The sequence below is a fragment of the Gambusia affinis genome, linkage group LG16 (genome assembly GCF_019740435.1).
Source record: "Gambusia affinis linkage group LG16, SWU_Gaff_1.0, whole genome shotgun sequence".
Taxonomy (NCBI): Eukaryota; Metazoa; Chordata; class Actinopteri; order Cyprinodontiformes; family Poeciliidae; genus Gambusia; species Gambusia affinis.
In genome coordinates, this window is record NC_057883.1 from 11,826,685 (window position 1) to 11,843,066 (window position 16,382).

The 16,382-nt window shown below is 39.3% G+C and overlaps 2 protein-coding genes across 4 annotated transcripts; one reads left to right on the forward strand and one right to left on the reverse strand.

Moving 5' to 3' along the window:
- Positions 1 to 88: 88 nt before the first annotated feature.
- On the forward strand, positions 89 to 3,843 carry mtres1 (mitochondrial transcription rescue factor 1). 2 transcript variants are annotated; one of them, XM_044143249.1, is made up of 4 exons: positions 89 to 657; positions 1,868 to 2,291; positions 3,325 to 3,397; positions 3,475 to 3,843. In XM_044143249.1, the coding sequence occupies exons 1-4, from the start codon at positions 639 to 641 to the stop codon at positions 3,655 to 3,657; spliced, it is 699 nt and encodes a 232-aa protein (XP_043999184.1). In that variant the 5' UTR covers positions 89 to 638; the 3' UTR covers positions 3,658 to 3,843. The 2 variants fall into 2 exon arrangements, with proteins under 2 accessions (XP_043999184.1, XP_043999185.1); XM_044143250.1 differs by lacking the exon at positions 89 to 657 and adding an exon at positions 1,160 to 1,255.
- Positions 3,844 to 5,460: 1,617 nt separating this feature from the next.
- On the reverse strand, positions 5,461 to 11,905 carry bend3 (BEN domain containing 3). Of its 2 annotated transcripts, none has more exons than XM_044143245.1 (4): positions 11,703 to 11,905; positions 8,899 to 8,953; positions 8,658 to 8,824; positions 5,461 to 8,094 (listed from the first exon to the last, which is right to left on the reverse strand). In XM_044143245.1, exons 2-4 carry the CDS (start codon positions 8,948 to 8,950, stop codon positions 5,866 to 5,868), a joined length of 2,448 nt encoding a protein of 815 aa, XP_043999180.1. In that variant the 5' UTR covers positions 8,951 to 8,953; positions 11,703 to 11,905; the 3' UTR covers positions 5,461 to 5,865. The 2 variants fall into 2 exon arrangements, with proteins under 2 accessions (XP_043999180.1, XP_043999179.1); XM_044143244.1 differs by lacking the exon at positions 11,703 to 11,905 and adding an exon at positions 10,547 to 10,893.
- Positions 11,906 to 16,382: the final 4,477 nt, after the last annotated feature.

Below are 16,382 nucleotides of genomic sequence, written 5' to 3' on the forward strand. Positions count from 1 at the left end.
CTAAGGACATGGTTAGAAAGTAGAGGAAATCCTTAGGAACAACCGAAGCTCAAATCTGCCATCGTCTGGAAACTGCTGGAACGGCAGTGTCACGGAAGTGAACCCAGTTTTATATGCATGGGCTGAAAATCAACACATTTTTGAAGGACTTAAAAAAAAAAAAGAAAAGCTGAACAAACAAGTAGTGGTAGTATTTCAATTTCGTCTTAAATCAAGCGATTCATGTTTTGTACCACTATTCAAGAACAATGGAACAAAGCTGTTCTGCTTTTAACATTTATTGTAATTGAGTGTTATATAATCTTCCCAACTGGTTGACTGTTCAAATAGACAATTGGAAAATTGAAATGAATGAGCCTGTAATGAGTGCTTGTAAGCATTTGACTATAGGAGATTCAACCTACAGGAGGAAGTGGATGCATACTCCACTCTGTATAATTTTATTGCCACTTCATAATTTATGCAGGAGTTGGAATATTTTACTGCTTCTGAGAGAAAACGAGGTTGTTTTGACAGTATGAGGCGTCTCTTTGGTGCAAAGGCAATGCTGTAATTTCAAGTCCAAGCGATAGATGGCAATAGATTTATAACTGCTGTTACAAATACCAGACTCGGAAAAGCAGACGAAGTGGAGAGCAATGAAAGGTTATTCCTTAGGTGAGTGTTAAACACAATGCAGTTTCAGCTACTTTTAAAAATGCTGTTAAATTGTTGTTTTCATACTAAAAGCTACTGGGTTGTTGCACGTGTAACCTACGAGCGCCCCGAGTAAAAACACGCTAAGCTAATTGCACCTACTTCAGCATAAAACTACTTACTTAATATGCAACTGAGTATGAAACGTTTAGACAAAACTACACTGGCTTTAGACGGGGTCAGAAAACACAAGCTCAAATCATTTTAGGTTTGTTATTTAGACGGATTCCTGACTAAGAGGAAACTTCCGGTAACATTTCAAAATAAGTGAATCATCTTCAGATATCTTCATTTAAACATTTTTTATATTTATTTTAAAATAATTATTGCAACTGTTCTACGTAAATGTTGAGGAATATTTGTAAGAATCTTTGCCATAAGTGACACAAACCTTGATGGAAATTTGCAAGCCTTTTATTTTTGAAGAACTGCAAAACGTAGACCTTTGGTTGCTTACTTTCAGAATTATTTCACATGAATGCAATGCAACACAAACATGTTTACGGGCTGATTATGTTCTTATAAAAACTCATCGACCTCCCTGTGAGGTGACGTCAAGGTAATAACTTATGACTGTCGCTTGTCTTTTACGTACCTGATGTTGAGTTGCCGAGGTAACAGTTTATTGAGCTGTAAAGGAATACTTCGACAATCATCAAAACCCAAAATGAATATCTACTATAAAATAAGAAAAACTAGCAAGTACCAGCTACCACATAAACATGTGCAATAACAGCCAGAAGAAAATTAGGCTCAAGAGTTCTTGGTCAGAAGAACTCCTAGGTCCATAATAACCAGTACTTCTGACATGACAACATGAAGCAGGATAAAAGTACATAAAATGTACTTCTTCTGACCAAAAAAAATGTACTTCTTGAGGGCTATTTCATTTCTGTATTTGAGTTTGAGCCTGAGAAGGTCCAAAATAATTTGATTTTTGGACTATAATGGATTGGGAAAAGTTTAGTGGACCAAAACGTCTGACAAAATGTTTAAAAACGTTAAGACTGAATCCCGATCTGGACAGAAAGTCAAAATAGGCTACAAAAACAAGCTTAATGGAAAAAAATCAATGCTCAAAGAAGAAAGTAAGCAGATCAGCAACCTAGGCAGTGGAAATATTGAATATCACGCCGAGAGCTTTTCTGATCTTGCATATTTTTTTTTATAGTGACAGGTTGGAGCTCCGGCATGCGAAGCCTGGTGCTGCAGGTACTCGCTATGAGGCAGTTCGGACGGTTGAACCCTCGCCATCTGCTAGCAGCTGGTTATGGACCTAGGAGGACCGAGTGGTGCCCCAGAACCATTCATACTCGGCAGCTGTGGGGCTGCTCGACTTTCTCTGCACTTGGTGGTCACCGCCCTGCCCTCAAGACCTGGTCTTTGTACCATCTGCGATTTAAAAGCAAGAAGAAAGCTCCTTCACGTGCAGCCCAGGAAGAGGAAGATGATTCAGAGGATGAAAATGACCCTGAGGAGAGTGATTATGAAGATGAAGATCCTAATTTACCTAAAGACTATAAAGATATGGAGAAATATGTACCGTCTTTCCGCTATGACGTCGTGTTAAAGGCTGGTTTGGATTTAGCACGCAAGTAAGTCAGAAGATTTAGGTGTTAGACTTAATTTTGCATATCTGATAAACATTTCCAAGCTTGCAGTGTGGTAGACCCCACCCCACTTTCCTTTGTTTCCTGTTTTCACTCAAATGTTTCAGATGAGAAAACAAAATTTTAAATGAGACAATTTTCAGAAAATCTTAGTAAACACAAATACATTTTTCAATTGAGGATTTAGTTAAATAGGAAAAGATCTAAACCAACCTGCTCATATGTAAAAACTGTAACTGCCCCATGTGATTAACCACATTTTTGTAGTTTAGTAGGTCTGATCACTATCTGACTTGTAGAATCAAGAAGGCACCTAAAAACAACCAGTCTGACAGCATGAAGCAGGATAAAAGACCTCAACACAATGATTTACAGGTTTTGACAAAGAATAAGAAACAGTCATTGACTTTGCTTCATTGACAATGACTGGTCAGTGTTGTCTACCAACATTACTGCAACAGCTCATTCAGCAACCTGGAGCAACATTTTAAGCACTGCATGCGTAAATAGTTCATGTTTAGCTCATATTTGATGATCCCCAAGACTTCTAAAAAATATTATGTGGACTAATGAGACAAAGGTTGAACTCTGTCACATTGGGTATGCGTCCAGTTACATCAGATGTAAAAAACATGTCATATCAACAGTCAAACGTGGCGAGGATAATGTGATATTATGAGGCTGCTTTATTTTTTCCATAACCTTGAGATATTTCCATAATTGATGCAACTAAGATTTCTGCTTCGCCAAAAAGTCCTGCAGCACACCATAAGTTTACTTTAGGCTCAAACACACTGAGGTTTTGCAGCAGGACAATGATCCGAATCACACCAGTAAATCTACCTGAATTAGTAAAAAAAAAATGTTTGTGGAGTCTGTACTTAAAACCAATTGAAACAATTAGGGGGCAAACGTTTTCACATTTAGCCAAGTTGATTTGAAGAATTTCCCTTTCTAATTGATATTAAGATGTGTTTTATCAGAAACAGGGAGAATAACTCTCTTCTTCTCACAATAGCAAAATCGAGGATGCGTTCTACAGCAACAAGCTCCGACTAAATGGACAGAAACTAATCAAGAAAAGTAAAACGGTATGTGTCACTGTTGAATAATACTGTCCTCTGATCCTCTGGGCTCTTGCAAAAATGTAACTTTCTTGTTTATCCAGGTTAAAGTTGGGGACACCTTGGACCTTGTGCTGTCAGAGAACAGCGAAGCTAACACCGTCACTCTGATGAGAGTCATCCTCAGGAAGGTTTTAGGTGAATCTAATGATGGAGATAAATACAAAGTTTCCATAAGGAGGTGGAAAGGCCTTGAACTTGCCAAGGATGTAGCCTTTAAACCATGAACTTGTAATGAATGTGAAACAAAAGCGATAAAAGTGCTCACATGAGTGGGATTTTAAATTCTCCTCAAGGTACTTGATCTCCAGTGATCAGTGTATTTGTTAGAAATAGATAAGGTGTGAAAGAAAAGTTTTATTTACTCCCCTTCCCCTTATGTCATTTGCCAATAAAGGTGCATTTTAAAGGTGTAAAGCATATTCTTCTCTTCTATAGGTGTTTAGCGTACATTTCTGCAGGTCATGTATACATTAATCAGGGTTTTGTAAGTATGATTAGGGGAGTGTTCTGGTCTGTTGTGGTGTAGAAGGAGTTGATCAGATGTATTCCAGGTATATCCACTGTCAGAACAGGCCCAAATTTAAATCTTTGGTTATATCACAACAGCTCTAGTAAATAAAACACACCAACTGCTTTTTAAAACTGTGTTTATTAGAAATAGGTTATCATGACCCATTGTCATGTTAAATTACCAGTATAACATACACTTCTATAAGAAGGCTTAATGTACAGTCATATGCCCATCAATATTTAGACAAGGACAAAACTCAGGAGCTTTGCTTCTGTACATGACCACAAATTGTTTTAAGATTGATTATTTAACAATTAGTTTGGACTGCATTTTAGAAACACAATGCCAAATAATAGAAACTTGAGGGGTCACGTTTAAGTTTACAATTTACACTCACTAGCCACTTAAATAAGTACACCTCTTCCAGATTCTAACTTCACCTCATCTGAACACAAATAGCAAGTTAAACTGAACATCAGAATGGGGATCTAAGTGACTTTAAAAGTCACATGGTTGAGTGTGTGAAGGTTGTGTGGATAAAAATTTCATTGCCAGGCTGGTTCAAGATGATAAGAAAGGCAACAGTAGCTCAAATGACCAATAGTTACAGCTGAGGTATGCAGAATAAGTTCTCTGAACAGGAAACTGAGGACACAACTCACACAGACTTACTAAAATTGGACAAAACAGTTTGAAAAAAGTGACCGTGTCAAACGAGACTTGGTTTACACCAGCAGTTTACACTACATTTCTCAAGGGCCAGAGTCCCGCAACGTTTAGATGTCTCTCTGCTTCAGCAAACCTGGCTCCAATATAAACTCATTAGCAGAGCTCTGTAGAGCTTCAGAATTTAATCGAAGTGTGTAGGACAAGGGACACATTTAAAAGTTGCAGGACTCTTTCCCTTGAGCACTGCAGTCTGAAACCACTAGTTTAGGCTGAGACATTTGGATGGTGGGTCAGAATAAAGAAAAAAACAGCACGGATCCATCCTGGCTGTCATCAGTGGTTCAAACAAGTGGCAATGGTATGATGGCATGGAGGATGTTTTCTTGGCACAAATTCGGTGACTTAGTACCTTTAGTATTGTTGCTGACTTTTCCTATCTATTTATGACGGTGTATCCATCTACTAATGGCTACTACCAGCAGGATAAAACATAATGTCACCAAGCTCAAATTCTCAAACTGGTTTCTCGAACATGATGCGTTTACTGCACCCCAGTCGCGTCCACACTCGCTTATAATCAAGCCAACAAAGGATTTTTGGAATGCAATTTCTAATGGGATGTGGAGCTGAAAAATGCACAACTGAGTGATCCTATTAGGAAAATATGGTCCAAAATTCCAAAGGATTGTTGTCTGTGGCACCTTCTTACATCAACACCACAATGAATTAAGGCAGTTCTGAAGGCAAAATAGGGTCCAACTACTATCAAGGTGTAATGAACAATCTGGACAATTGTGTGATTAGCACAATTCAATTTGATGTTATTCATTTCAAAATCCCTCGAATCTCACCCAGTTGCTTAAGTTTAAACCAATTTTTGTGATGTACAGAAAAAGATTCTTAAAAAATGTTCTTGTGCAAATACTCATGGACCCATCTGTAAATACTTTATTATTAAAACTCTGGTGGCACGATGCTACATCAGTAATTGCTGCTAATAGAGAAATTGTGACTCTTAATTGTAGCTACTATTGTGGTTATAATGTGGTTTTAAGGCTAGATTTATGAAAGAAATGTGTTAGACAAGCTAAGACAGCTCTGACTTATAAACAAGAACAGTTTAACATTTTTAATACATTAGAAAATAAAACTAAAGCCTAAAACATCTGCTGCTGGAGGCAAAAGATAAAACATGAGCTTAAGAATGTTGTTTCAGCTTATATGCGTGTTGACTAACTGTAAAATACTGTAACTATGACACAGTGTTTGACCTCTTGGCCTTTTTAAGAATGTCACACTTCTTGCGGTTCGGCCGCCGGCAGCGTTCGTCAATGCTCGGCACACATTCATAGTGCCACACCTCCTCCATCTTCTCTACGGGGTACACCGCTTCCACGTAATGACGGATCAGCCTCAACCGGACCGGGTCCAGCTGCTTCTTGTTGCAGGCGCCCGAGTGGTTGTACTGGAGTCGCAGGTTCTCCGGAGTGAACAGCTCCGGGAACAGGCGCACCAGCAACCGGGCGGCAAAGTTCCCGACAGAAAGGCTCTGCTGGACGACCTCCCGTACCTCAGAGTCCGATAATAGGTAGGCAGAAGGTACGGGGAAGTCCGGTTGGGAAATGGTCAGTTTGTCGAGGGGGATCTTACAGAAGTCTTTGCTGCTTTTCTCGGGAGGTAAAGAAGGAATGTCTGAATCCTCTCTAGTGTCTGGAGTGATGTGGTTGATGTGGCAGAGAAATTCCTGCTCTAGCTCGTGGCCACCAACTTTGCGCTGCTGCAGGTAAGATCTTCTCTGCTCCGTGTCCCGCCTCCTGCACCTCTCATCCAGCTTGCCCACAAATTCAAGCATCCACACTCTGTCGTTCCTGGCTCGAGGGTAGACCAGCTGCACATAATGTCGGATCAGATTCACACGCACAGGATCGAGCTGCTTTTTCCCAAGAGAACCACTGCAGTTGTACTGCTTTCTGGTATTCTCGTGGGTGAAGAGCTCGGGAAACATGAGCACCAGCAGGCGTGAGGCAAAGTTGCCAATGGACAAGCTACATTCATAGTTGCTTTTCAGCTGCTCCCTGGATAAAATGTACTCCTGGGGAACGCTGAAGTCAGGTGGAGGAATCTTCAGATTCTCAAAATTCACGGCTGCGAGCAGCGACTTCTTGGACTTGCGATAAGGTCTTTCAAATTCAACAGCTTCTGGAGCCCTGATGACAGGAAGGTCTTCCTGAAAGCCGGCCAGGTCATAGCCATCGTAGTTGATGTTGTCGGATTCACTCCCGTTCCCATTGCTGTGTGGCCCTTCCAGTGTGTCCTCCATATGCTGGATGCACAACTGAAGCCAGCTGTCCTCAGGGACATCAGGAAAATTTGCTTCCATGTACTTCCTCAGGATCTCCATCTTGTCGGAGTCCAGAATGAGCTGGCCCACATTACTGTAACTGCTGGAGTCTTCGGGAATTTTCCCCTCTTCAAAAAACTCTGGGAAGAGACGATGCATGAGGAAGATCACAAAATCCTCCGGCGAGGAGAAGTCGTCCTGCTCTTCTGCAGCTTGAGTATTTAACCCGTCGTCGGACACTGGCAGGCTACTTTGCTGGTTATCCAGGGATACATCCTCCTCCTGACCCTGTTCATTAATGAAGCGATATGTCTGAGGAAACTCCACTTTCATCTCATCACCAGTGACCGCCTGCTTTTTGATGAGTCGAGCGCTTTCCATGTCCCTCTGTGCCCAGAAGCGATTAAAAAAGTCATTGATCTGAAGGAGGCACTCCTCCTGCCAGACACTGTTGTTTTTCACAGAGGGATAACAAACCTCCACGTAGTTCCGGATCAGCTGCAGGTGCAGAGATTCCAGCGTTCTCTTGCTTGCCATGCAGTCATGGGGGCACTCCTTGGCTTTAAACAGCTCTGGGAAAAGGTGGACAAGCAGCTGGCAGCTGAGCTCGCCGGCGCTGGAGGTGTGCTCCATCAGCTGATTGAGTTCATCATTCGTTAGGAGATATTCAGGAGGAGGCTGGAAGTCTGCCATCCTCTCAGCAGGCTTGATCTGCTTCTTTATACGCATGACTTCCAGCGTTAGCAAGTCCACTTTACTGTGCAGCTGAGTCATGCTGGAGTTCAGGGTGTTGAGGATGAAAAACATTTTCTCAATCAGTGGGTAAAGGTTTGACTCTGTTGCTGACGTCTGACCCAAGGACTCTGTGGTGGAAAGGATGTCACCTTGGATGTTTGTTTCTGGACTTTGGAGCTTCTGTGAAAGGATGCTGCTGAAGCTGAGCTGACTCAAGCCACCGTGGTTAGCCTGCTGATCCAGACTTGGTGGGTTTCGCTTGTCTGAAATCCTGTGAGAGATGCTGAAAAGAGGCTTTCTGTAGGAAAGCCTTGATCTCTCCTGGATACAGTGGGCCTTTTCTCCAGCCATGGCGAGGCAAAGAGGCTCTTGCCTGTGGCTCTCATCTGTCAGACACTTCCTCACCTACAAAGAACAAACACCTTTCAAATAAATGCCCAACAAACAAAAGCAAAAAGAAGATAAGCACATTGAACTATACAGATAAAATATATTTCACCACATAGTATGTCATTTTTTTTAATCTTTTCATTCCAAACAGGCAGTCTTTCTTGTTGTCTCTTAAAATGGTTTGGAAAAATGCTTCTTTAGGCAGGATGTATGGTTAGCATATGGCAGTTAATTACATCCTTTTCATGTATTCTTAATTTTCTGTAGGTTAGTTTGTGGTAATCCCAGATTTAGACGTCAATTATTATGGATCTCTCCACATTCTAAACCATTTCTTTGCTCTTGGTTTGATTTGTTAATTACAGATAAATACTTATAATATACAGTTGTTTGAAGAAAAATTTTAAATGAATAAGAAACGTAAAAGTAAAAAAAACCAACAACAAAACAATGAAAGACCATTAAAGCCTATAAATCTATTGATAAGGACCACCTTAAAAGATTAACACAGCTTTTGTGAATATGAAATCTGAGAAAATAAAAGTTGGTTAAGTAATTTAATCTAGGATTATTTTTACCTCAGAGCAGACTCTGGCTCTCTTATTACTGGTGGACTGATGTATGTCAGCGGACGACCTTTTATTGACCTCTGACACTTCAGGAGACCCTCCTTCATGTGCTCGAGTTTGTTCACAAACAGCAAAATCTTCTTTCTCCTTTTTAACATCCTGAATGTGCTGATGTTCTGTAAATAATCCCAGGATTAGAATAAATTAACGCAACTGCACCACACCACAGATAAAGATGTTTGTGACTTACCTTTCTCAAGCACTGCTTCATTTGAATTTCCTCCATCCTCACAGGAATTCATGGCCTAGAAAAAGCAAAAGCAAACGCGTCACAAAAAAAAAAAAACAACAACCATGGATAAAGTGACACAGCCAAACCAATCACATGAGCGTTCCAGCAGAACATATTCAGAAAATGAATGTGTACACTTGTGCAGACTCCAAATATTCTAAATAAGTGTTTAAAGTTAGACGTGACAGTAAAAAAGAAAGGAAGCTCTATACAAAAATTAAAGCAGAAAGTCATGGCTTAATGGTTTGGTAGGGTCATACATTTTGTATTTGGAAATAGTGCATGCAGTCTCAATAAAAAAAAAAAGACATCACATTGATTTTAGTTAGCTGTATAGATTGATTAGATGCAAATTAATTTGATGCAAAGATCTTAAATAAAATAAATTTCAAAATGACTGGTATTGATATCAGTGATTAATACAATGGTCCTGTGTTAACTCAAAAGTTAACAGTGCATTACTATGGCTTGACATGAAAGGAAACTGACGTTTTAAATATATATAAGACTTTTCAGACTTGACGTGGTTCAGTTATCTGATCAGGACGCATTCCTTTACAGGTTTTCCACGAATGTTCCTCTGGGAGGAGACCTCAAAGCAGATCCAGATATTCTACTGCAGGGGTGCCCAAAGTCGGTCCTCGAGGCCCGGCATCCTGCATATTATAGTTCTCTCCCTGGTTTATCGTACCTGGATCAAATGATGGCTCATTAGAACGCCAAAGAAGAATATTGACATGCTGAAAAGGTCGTTATTACCAGAAGAGAGAGAACTAAAACAAGCAGGATGCCAGCCCTCAAGGACCAACTTTGGACACCCCTGTTCTACTGTATTTACAAGGAAGTCAAAATCAGCTCTTTGGAAATATTTCTGATAGCAAACAAAAGCAAAAAGTATTGTGGAAACAAGGCTAAGTTGCACTGAAGAAAATGTTTGTTTAAGATATGGTACAAAATTATGCCAAAACCGCAGACTCAGTTCAATATTGTCAACAGGGGAATGAGGTGGTGGCAAGAAAGGTTGTTTTTTTTTTTAACCAAAGAAAAAATTATCTTAATTCAGCAGGAGGGACCTTATGGACAGCAACAGACTAGTGCAAAGTGGGAGTGGGAAAGCGTCCAAGAGTCAAGTGTGGTGCAAAAAGTGGCGAATCCTGATTCAATCTAAGTGTGGGGCTGCTGCTTCTGCAAAACATGTGGTCAGATGTCGAAAAAAATAATGCAGTACAGGCTATGACCAACAACAATAATCGTTTGGTCCTCTGCCAGTCAGAATAATGTACTTTTTTTTATTGTAACACACATTAAGAAAATTAAGGATGATTCTGGAGTCCATGTTATCTCATCCTTGTCTTCTCATCTACATCAACCAGCTACTTCCTCATTCTTCCGCCCATGACCGTTTGAACACAAAAATACAAGGAAACAGTCAGAATGTGACACTGTCCATCTCAATCACGAGGCAAAAAAACTGCTCCTTGCACTGAGAGATGAAATTGGGCCCCATCACCTGTGCTTTGTGACCGTTAATGACTCAGTGACTTTAGCGTGGAGGAGTCGTGGTGAATTAACGGTAAAACGCGCGTGACCGGCGGTTGGAACTAACCTTTTCGACTCCATGTCATCCATGAGGAGGGGTAGCAAAGCGCCTGACATGTCCGCGGGCTGCAGGTGCTTCCTTTTAAAATGTAATAGTTGAGGAGTTGTTGATGTTTTTGTTTTGTTTTCCTTTTCTCGCTCGGCTTCTCGGCAGCGTCGCGTGACGTGACGTAACGGTAGGAGGCGCGCTGGCTGTGTCACTTCCGCTAACCCCCGGAGACGAAGCTAATGAGTTCAGTATTTTGGAGCGCTTTGAAAAACTTATTAGCTGAAACTTCATTTTACACGATTGTAAATACTAGATATATCTTATTAGCCTGTTTTAATGGTATGATAAAAGCTTTTTGAATTGTTTGAACACAATTCAAAGGAGCTCCAGCTGCAGAATGCTTTTTTGCTCTACCTTTATGTTTACAGGAGGCAAACTTCTACTTTTTTAGCAGTACAAAATAAATCACATAGACGTGCAAAGAGATTCTTTTCTGGAAAATGGAAATAAATTAAGTAAACAGTGCACTCTGGAAAAGCAAAAATCGCAGCATCCTCAAAGCATCTTTTTAGTCATTAACTAAAGTAGCCTAACCATGAAGGTGGTATTTAAATTCTGCAAATTTATTGGTAAATTCTAGAAAATAAGTTTCAGTTCTTTGACAGTAGTAGGTTACTAGTCATGGTGCCCAAAAATGTCATATAGGTGCTCAACACAACCCTCCACTTGTAGACTTTTTAACCTTTTCCTGTGCACTTCCACTGTTTTATGGCTTGTCATGTCACCACTGAAAAACACATTTATTGACAAACCAATCAGAGAGTCACAACTGGAAAGAAGTCACGAGGTGCAATGTTACAACTGTAATAAATAAAAATTATGAGAAAATGGGAGAGATTAGTATTTAGTTTCAACAACTTAATAGGCAAACTAATGATTTTTAACAGAAAAGGTTTGTGTGATTTAATGAATCAGAAATTATTTTCTTGAGAAACTCAAATTGAACTGAACTGTACTGAACACCATGGTAGAGTTTTTTACTTTAACAACTATTTTTCAGAAAATGTCAAAATCACTCTTTAGTGCCTTTCATACCTCATAATTTTTCAACATACCATATTGAGAACAGGAGAACTGATTGAGGAGAAAATAAATGTAAGAAATACTGATTTACCTGAATTAGGCACTGGGTCTTCAGAGGATAAACTTCTAAACTTTAAATTCTGCTTCTCTGACTCTAATCACAGCATCACACAGTGTTTCTTCCATAAACATCTAATTCCACAAGCACTACTCATTTTTCAAATGTTTGAAATAGTTTTAAAGTAAAGGATAAAAATTCAGAGATGAAAAAAAATAACCAAAAATGTTTTTTTCCCCCCCCAAGCCCCCAGCTTTCATCTGTTTTTATATAAATTAAATTAGACACAACTCCTGGGTTGTATCTTTTTAAACTATTATTTCTATAAAAACAATTTCAATTGTCAACATACGTTTATATTTTGAATTTAATTAGAGACACTGTTAGGACAAAATTAGGACGCTCTCAACAACCATAGGTTTCCTTACACTGGCTTTTTAGTGTAGTGTATTTTTATTAATTTGAGAAATACTCATAAATAAAATGGAAATAAAGAATTAGATTGTAGTGAAGAACTCCAACTGTGTGTTGGTGTGAAGGTGCTGGACTTTCAACATGCTATGGACCTACACACAGCTGTGGAGTCAAAAAATGGTTGTGGTATTTTTGGCCATGGTGGCTCACCATGAACATTTATATGAGAAGGTACATGACATGCCAGAGCCTATGTGTACATGTTGTGTTGTTTCAAAAATTACAATAAAGTGAAACAGACGACAAGGAAGAGAATAGCAGTTTAAAAACTGATATGCTTTTTCACTTGCAAATTTTAATCTTGGGAAAGATGGCCTCAATGTCACAATTCCCATCTTGAAGTGAAAGTGGATGTGAAGCAGATGTCTTTTCGGTGTTACAAAAATATTAAAGTATGCCTGTAAGAAGACCACATATCCATGTAAAATAAAAAGCTCCTCATCAAGGTGGCATCTTAAAGTATAAAAAACAGAGAGAATTTCACAAGTGTCATTTCTCTGGTTACCAATGATAATTCATAGAGCAAATATTTCACCAATATAATATGATAATAACTATAAGCCGTAACTGTAGCTTCATGACGAGATAGGTTGAACACCACAAAGTCTATTCATAGCATTATTTGAAAACAAAGGCTATGATTAAAGGCTATGCACAGATAAACACACATGAAACATATAAACAATGATATAAAAAAATAAATAAACTACACGTGCTGTGTTTATTTTAAAAACATTTTTTCATACTCTTGAAATACTAAAAGTCTTAAATTTTAAATCAAGACGGCAGAGGTAGCGTTTTCCACAGAGTAACAGAGAAAACAGATGATGGACAACATCGCCCTCAAGTGCTCGGTGACAGAAACAGCATGTTTTCGTTCATCGTCTTACTACACTAGTAGAAGATTACTGCGAAGGCAAGCAGCTCAAAAGTGTAAAATGTATTTCTGTGCTAAAGTTATTTCTGTCTCTATAACTAGTTATAATCACCACCATCATTCATGAACCCTTATAGAAACATAAAAATATCCTGAAAAGGGATTAAAGGTAATATAAGCTTCATCCCTGGAGGTTGTGAATCATTTTGATGCAGCTCTTCTGTCAGAAAATAAATCACTGCACAATGTCTAAAACGGAAAGAAAACTGATTCCATAGTTAATAACATAAGCTGATGGCAGCTGAAACTTTCTTAAACAAATAATCAATTAGTTGGCCGATACAAATGAACTGCTATGCATTAAACAGGACCTGAGCCGAGCACCAAACCCTCTGAAGCCAGAAGACCTCCCTAAACCATAATCCCGTGTGGTTTAGGGAGTAAAGATGCACACATGTACTGTGTGCATCTACTTTATGCACACAGTACATGTTCTTTCTCCAGCCACAAATATGTCGATACAGAGATGATATAACAAGACAACGTGTGGCTCTCATTATTCCACTAATGAGCTGTCTCCATGGCAGTCTGATCTGTCAGCCAATGAAGCGAGCAGCCTTCATTTGGGAGGGGATGGATATGTGGGAGGGTTTAGGGGGGAGAGGGGTGCATGGGCCAGGGTCAGCCAGGCGGCGGCTAGGGATGAGGGGCCGGCGGGCAGCACTTAACGCAGGGAAGAGCTCGTTAAAGTGTCATTTTTGGCCAATATGCTCATTGGTGTCGAAGAGGCCAATCAGCCGTATTGCTCCCATCTGAGCAGAATGACTTTCATCCATCACTGTCTGCTCTGTGATGATATTAGCAGGTGTTTACTGATAGGCCATTTGGAGGAAGACAAATGGAGATCCTAACATCCTTTTGCACTTGTACTCAAGCAGTCATTTTATATAGACTTATTCCTTATAAGGTCAGAGAACTGGGGGCTGCAGGAGATCCTTTGCCTTTGTGGATTAATAAAAGAAGCAGTTAAACATCACTTTAAGCACTGATCAAAAAATGGTCCACATTTGAACAGTTGGAAAGCCAAAACCAGATTGGAACAGAGATTTAGCAGTAAATCTTAAACACCTGGACACAGGTTCTGAATGGAGTTACAGAAAGTTACAGAAATCACAACCAAATTGATAGAGTTAGAAGAAACCTGTGCTTTTGATACAGGGTTTCAGCACATTAATATTTGTATCCTTTTTAGAGATCTTTTTTTCAAAATGATATAAATAATAAATAAAAAAAAATATATATATCCAAAGCAGTTTAACTTTATCACTTACTCAAATTCAAATCTTACAAAGTAACTTAAAGTTACCGGTAAACATTGGCTGCTTCTGACGCTGACACGTGAGTCAATGGCTTTTTTGTTGTGAAAGCTTTTTAGACGACATGAAGAAATAAACTGATTATGAGTCAGCTGTTTCATCTAATCATAAAGGTGATTAAGTTTTCTCAGCAATTGATATTTAGAAAAATTGAGGATTAAATACAATCTGATTTGCTTCTTCTAAAAAAGCACAATATTGTGAGAGGAAGGTGCTAAAGGAGATCTTTGAAAACCTTTGAAGTTATATAAGTTACAGCAACATTTATAGCACATAGTGCTATTTTATGGCACAATCAAGTAATTGTGTTAGCTTCAGTTGTTATAAATACGCTGCAAATACACCAAATATGACTTGAAAGAGTCATATTTATTTCACGGGTCTTGAAATTGGCCTAAGTGAATAAGAGCTCTTTCTGACACTCCACCTCCAGCATGTCATCACCACACAGCCTGTCACCTTTCTGTCTAAAACATTGAATAAAAGCCAATTAATCTTAAAAATAAAATAAAAACCAGGACAAAGTTTTAAAATGTTTGGTAATTACTCAGTTTTTTCAGGGGGAAGCTGGTGAAAAGCAGACCTTATGATACTTAACTGAAGTCTAAAAGACTGAGTGATTTCTGAAGGAGAGTGCGTGTGTCTGTGGGTGTGTAATTGAACCAGCCGGACGGAGCTGACCAAGTCTCTCTCTGCCGGACCCGGCTGTAATTTCACCGCTCACCGTCTGGGACCAGCCAGCCACACTCGGGCCGCTGTTCCCGCCTCATGTTTTGGATGTAAACTCAGAGCTTTCCCAGCTCCTGCTCTCCTGATACCCAAGACTCTAAAACTGGAAAAGCAAACACAGAGTCTGGTTCCTGCTGTATAAAACTGAAAAATGTCCTCCATTTTCTTTCTTTTGAGCTTCATAGGAGATTTTTTTTAGCAGATTAATGCTGGTAGCAGAATGTTTTCTAGGAATAAAAAAAAAACAACAAACAAACCCTTACGGTTTCTGCTTTACATTAAACATTCAGCTTTACCGCTGCAGGAACTGTTTTCTCCTGAAGATGAAGCCAAAGAAGCTCATCCTATCAAACTCTCTTCTGCAACACTTGCTTTATTCCCAGTGGGAGCAACAGTTTCACAGCTTTGACCAGCCTTCTCCCACCAAAAAAAAGTTTTGTTTGGTAACTATATTTGTCATTCTGACTGTGTCCCAGTCTCTTTTCTTGTTTGGTCCTTTTAATTTAACATGTAACTTTCCTCATGTCTCCTCACGGCGAGGATGAATATTTCACGAAGAGCCCGAGGCTTTCCCTGGCCCGAGGAGAACCTCGCTGTACCCACGAAGCCGAACCAGAAAAGGATGTGGACGAACAACAGAGAGACAAACAGGAGGCTAGTTTTTAAGACGCTACACTCCACCTTCTTTACCTAACCTCTTTTCAGTCTTCCGCCTCCGTTTCTCCATCACGCTCACATGCACCTTCCGCCTTTTAGTCTGCAGGAATTCTGACATTCACTTTCTACAAACCTTAGAAGTTTTCCCATCATCAGGACTCTATCAAACTTTTCCTTTTCTTTTTGCAAGACGAGACTGCTGATCAATTACTGCTTTCTTTACATTCTAATATTTGTGCTCCCAAATGTTTTGATTCCCTTTGGTTGAACTTCCAGATATGTGAACAGAAGGTACTGCTAAGAAAGGTTGATTAAAACAAGAGGAGGAACTTGAGTGCTGAAATTCTCTCAGAAGGAAAAATCGGGAAACGTTTTACTAAGCAGTTTGAGTCATATCTAAAGAAACAGTGATACTATATTAGCTCCAATTATTTGGAAAAATGAGAAATTATGCACAACGTAAATTTCTGGCCTAAAGCAGATTCTTATTCTCTTGTTCCTAATTTCTATTTCTGCATTTTTATCATGAAGCACTTTTTTTTTTTAAACTTTAAAAAGTGTTTTAGAAGTAAACTTTGTGTGCTTACTTTCCCTTAAAAC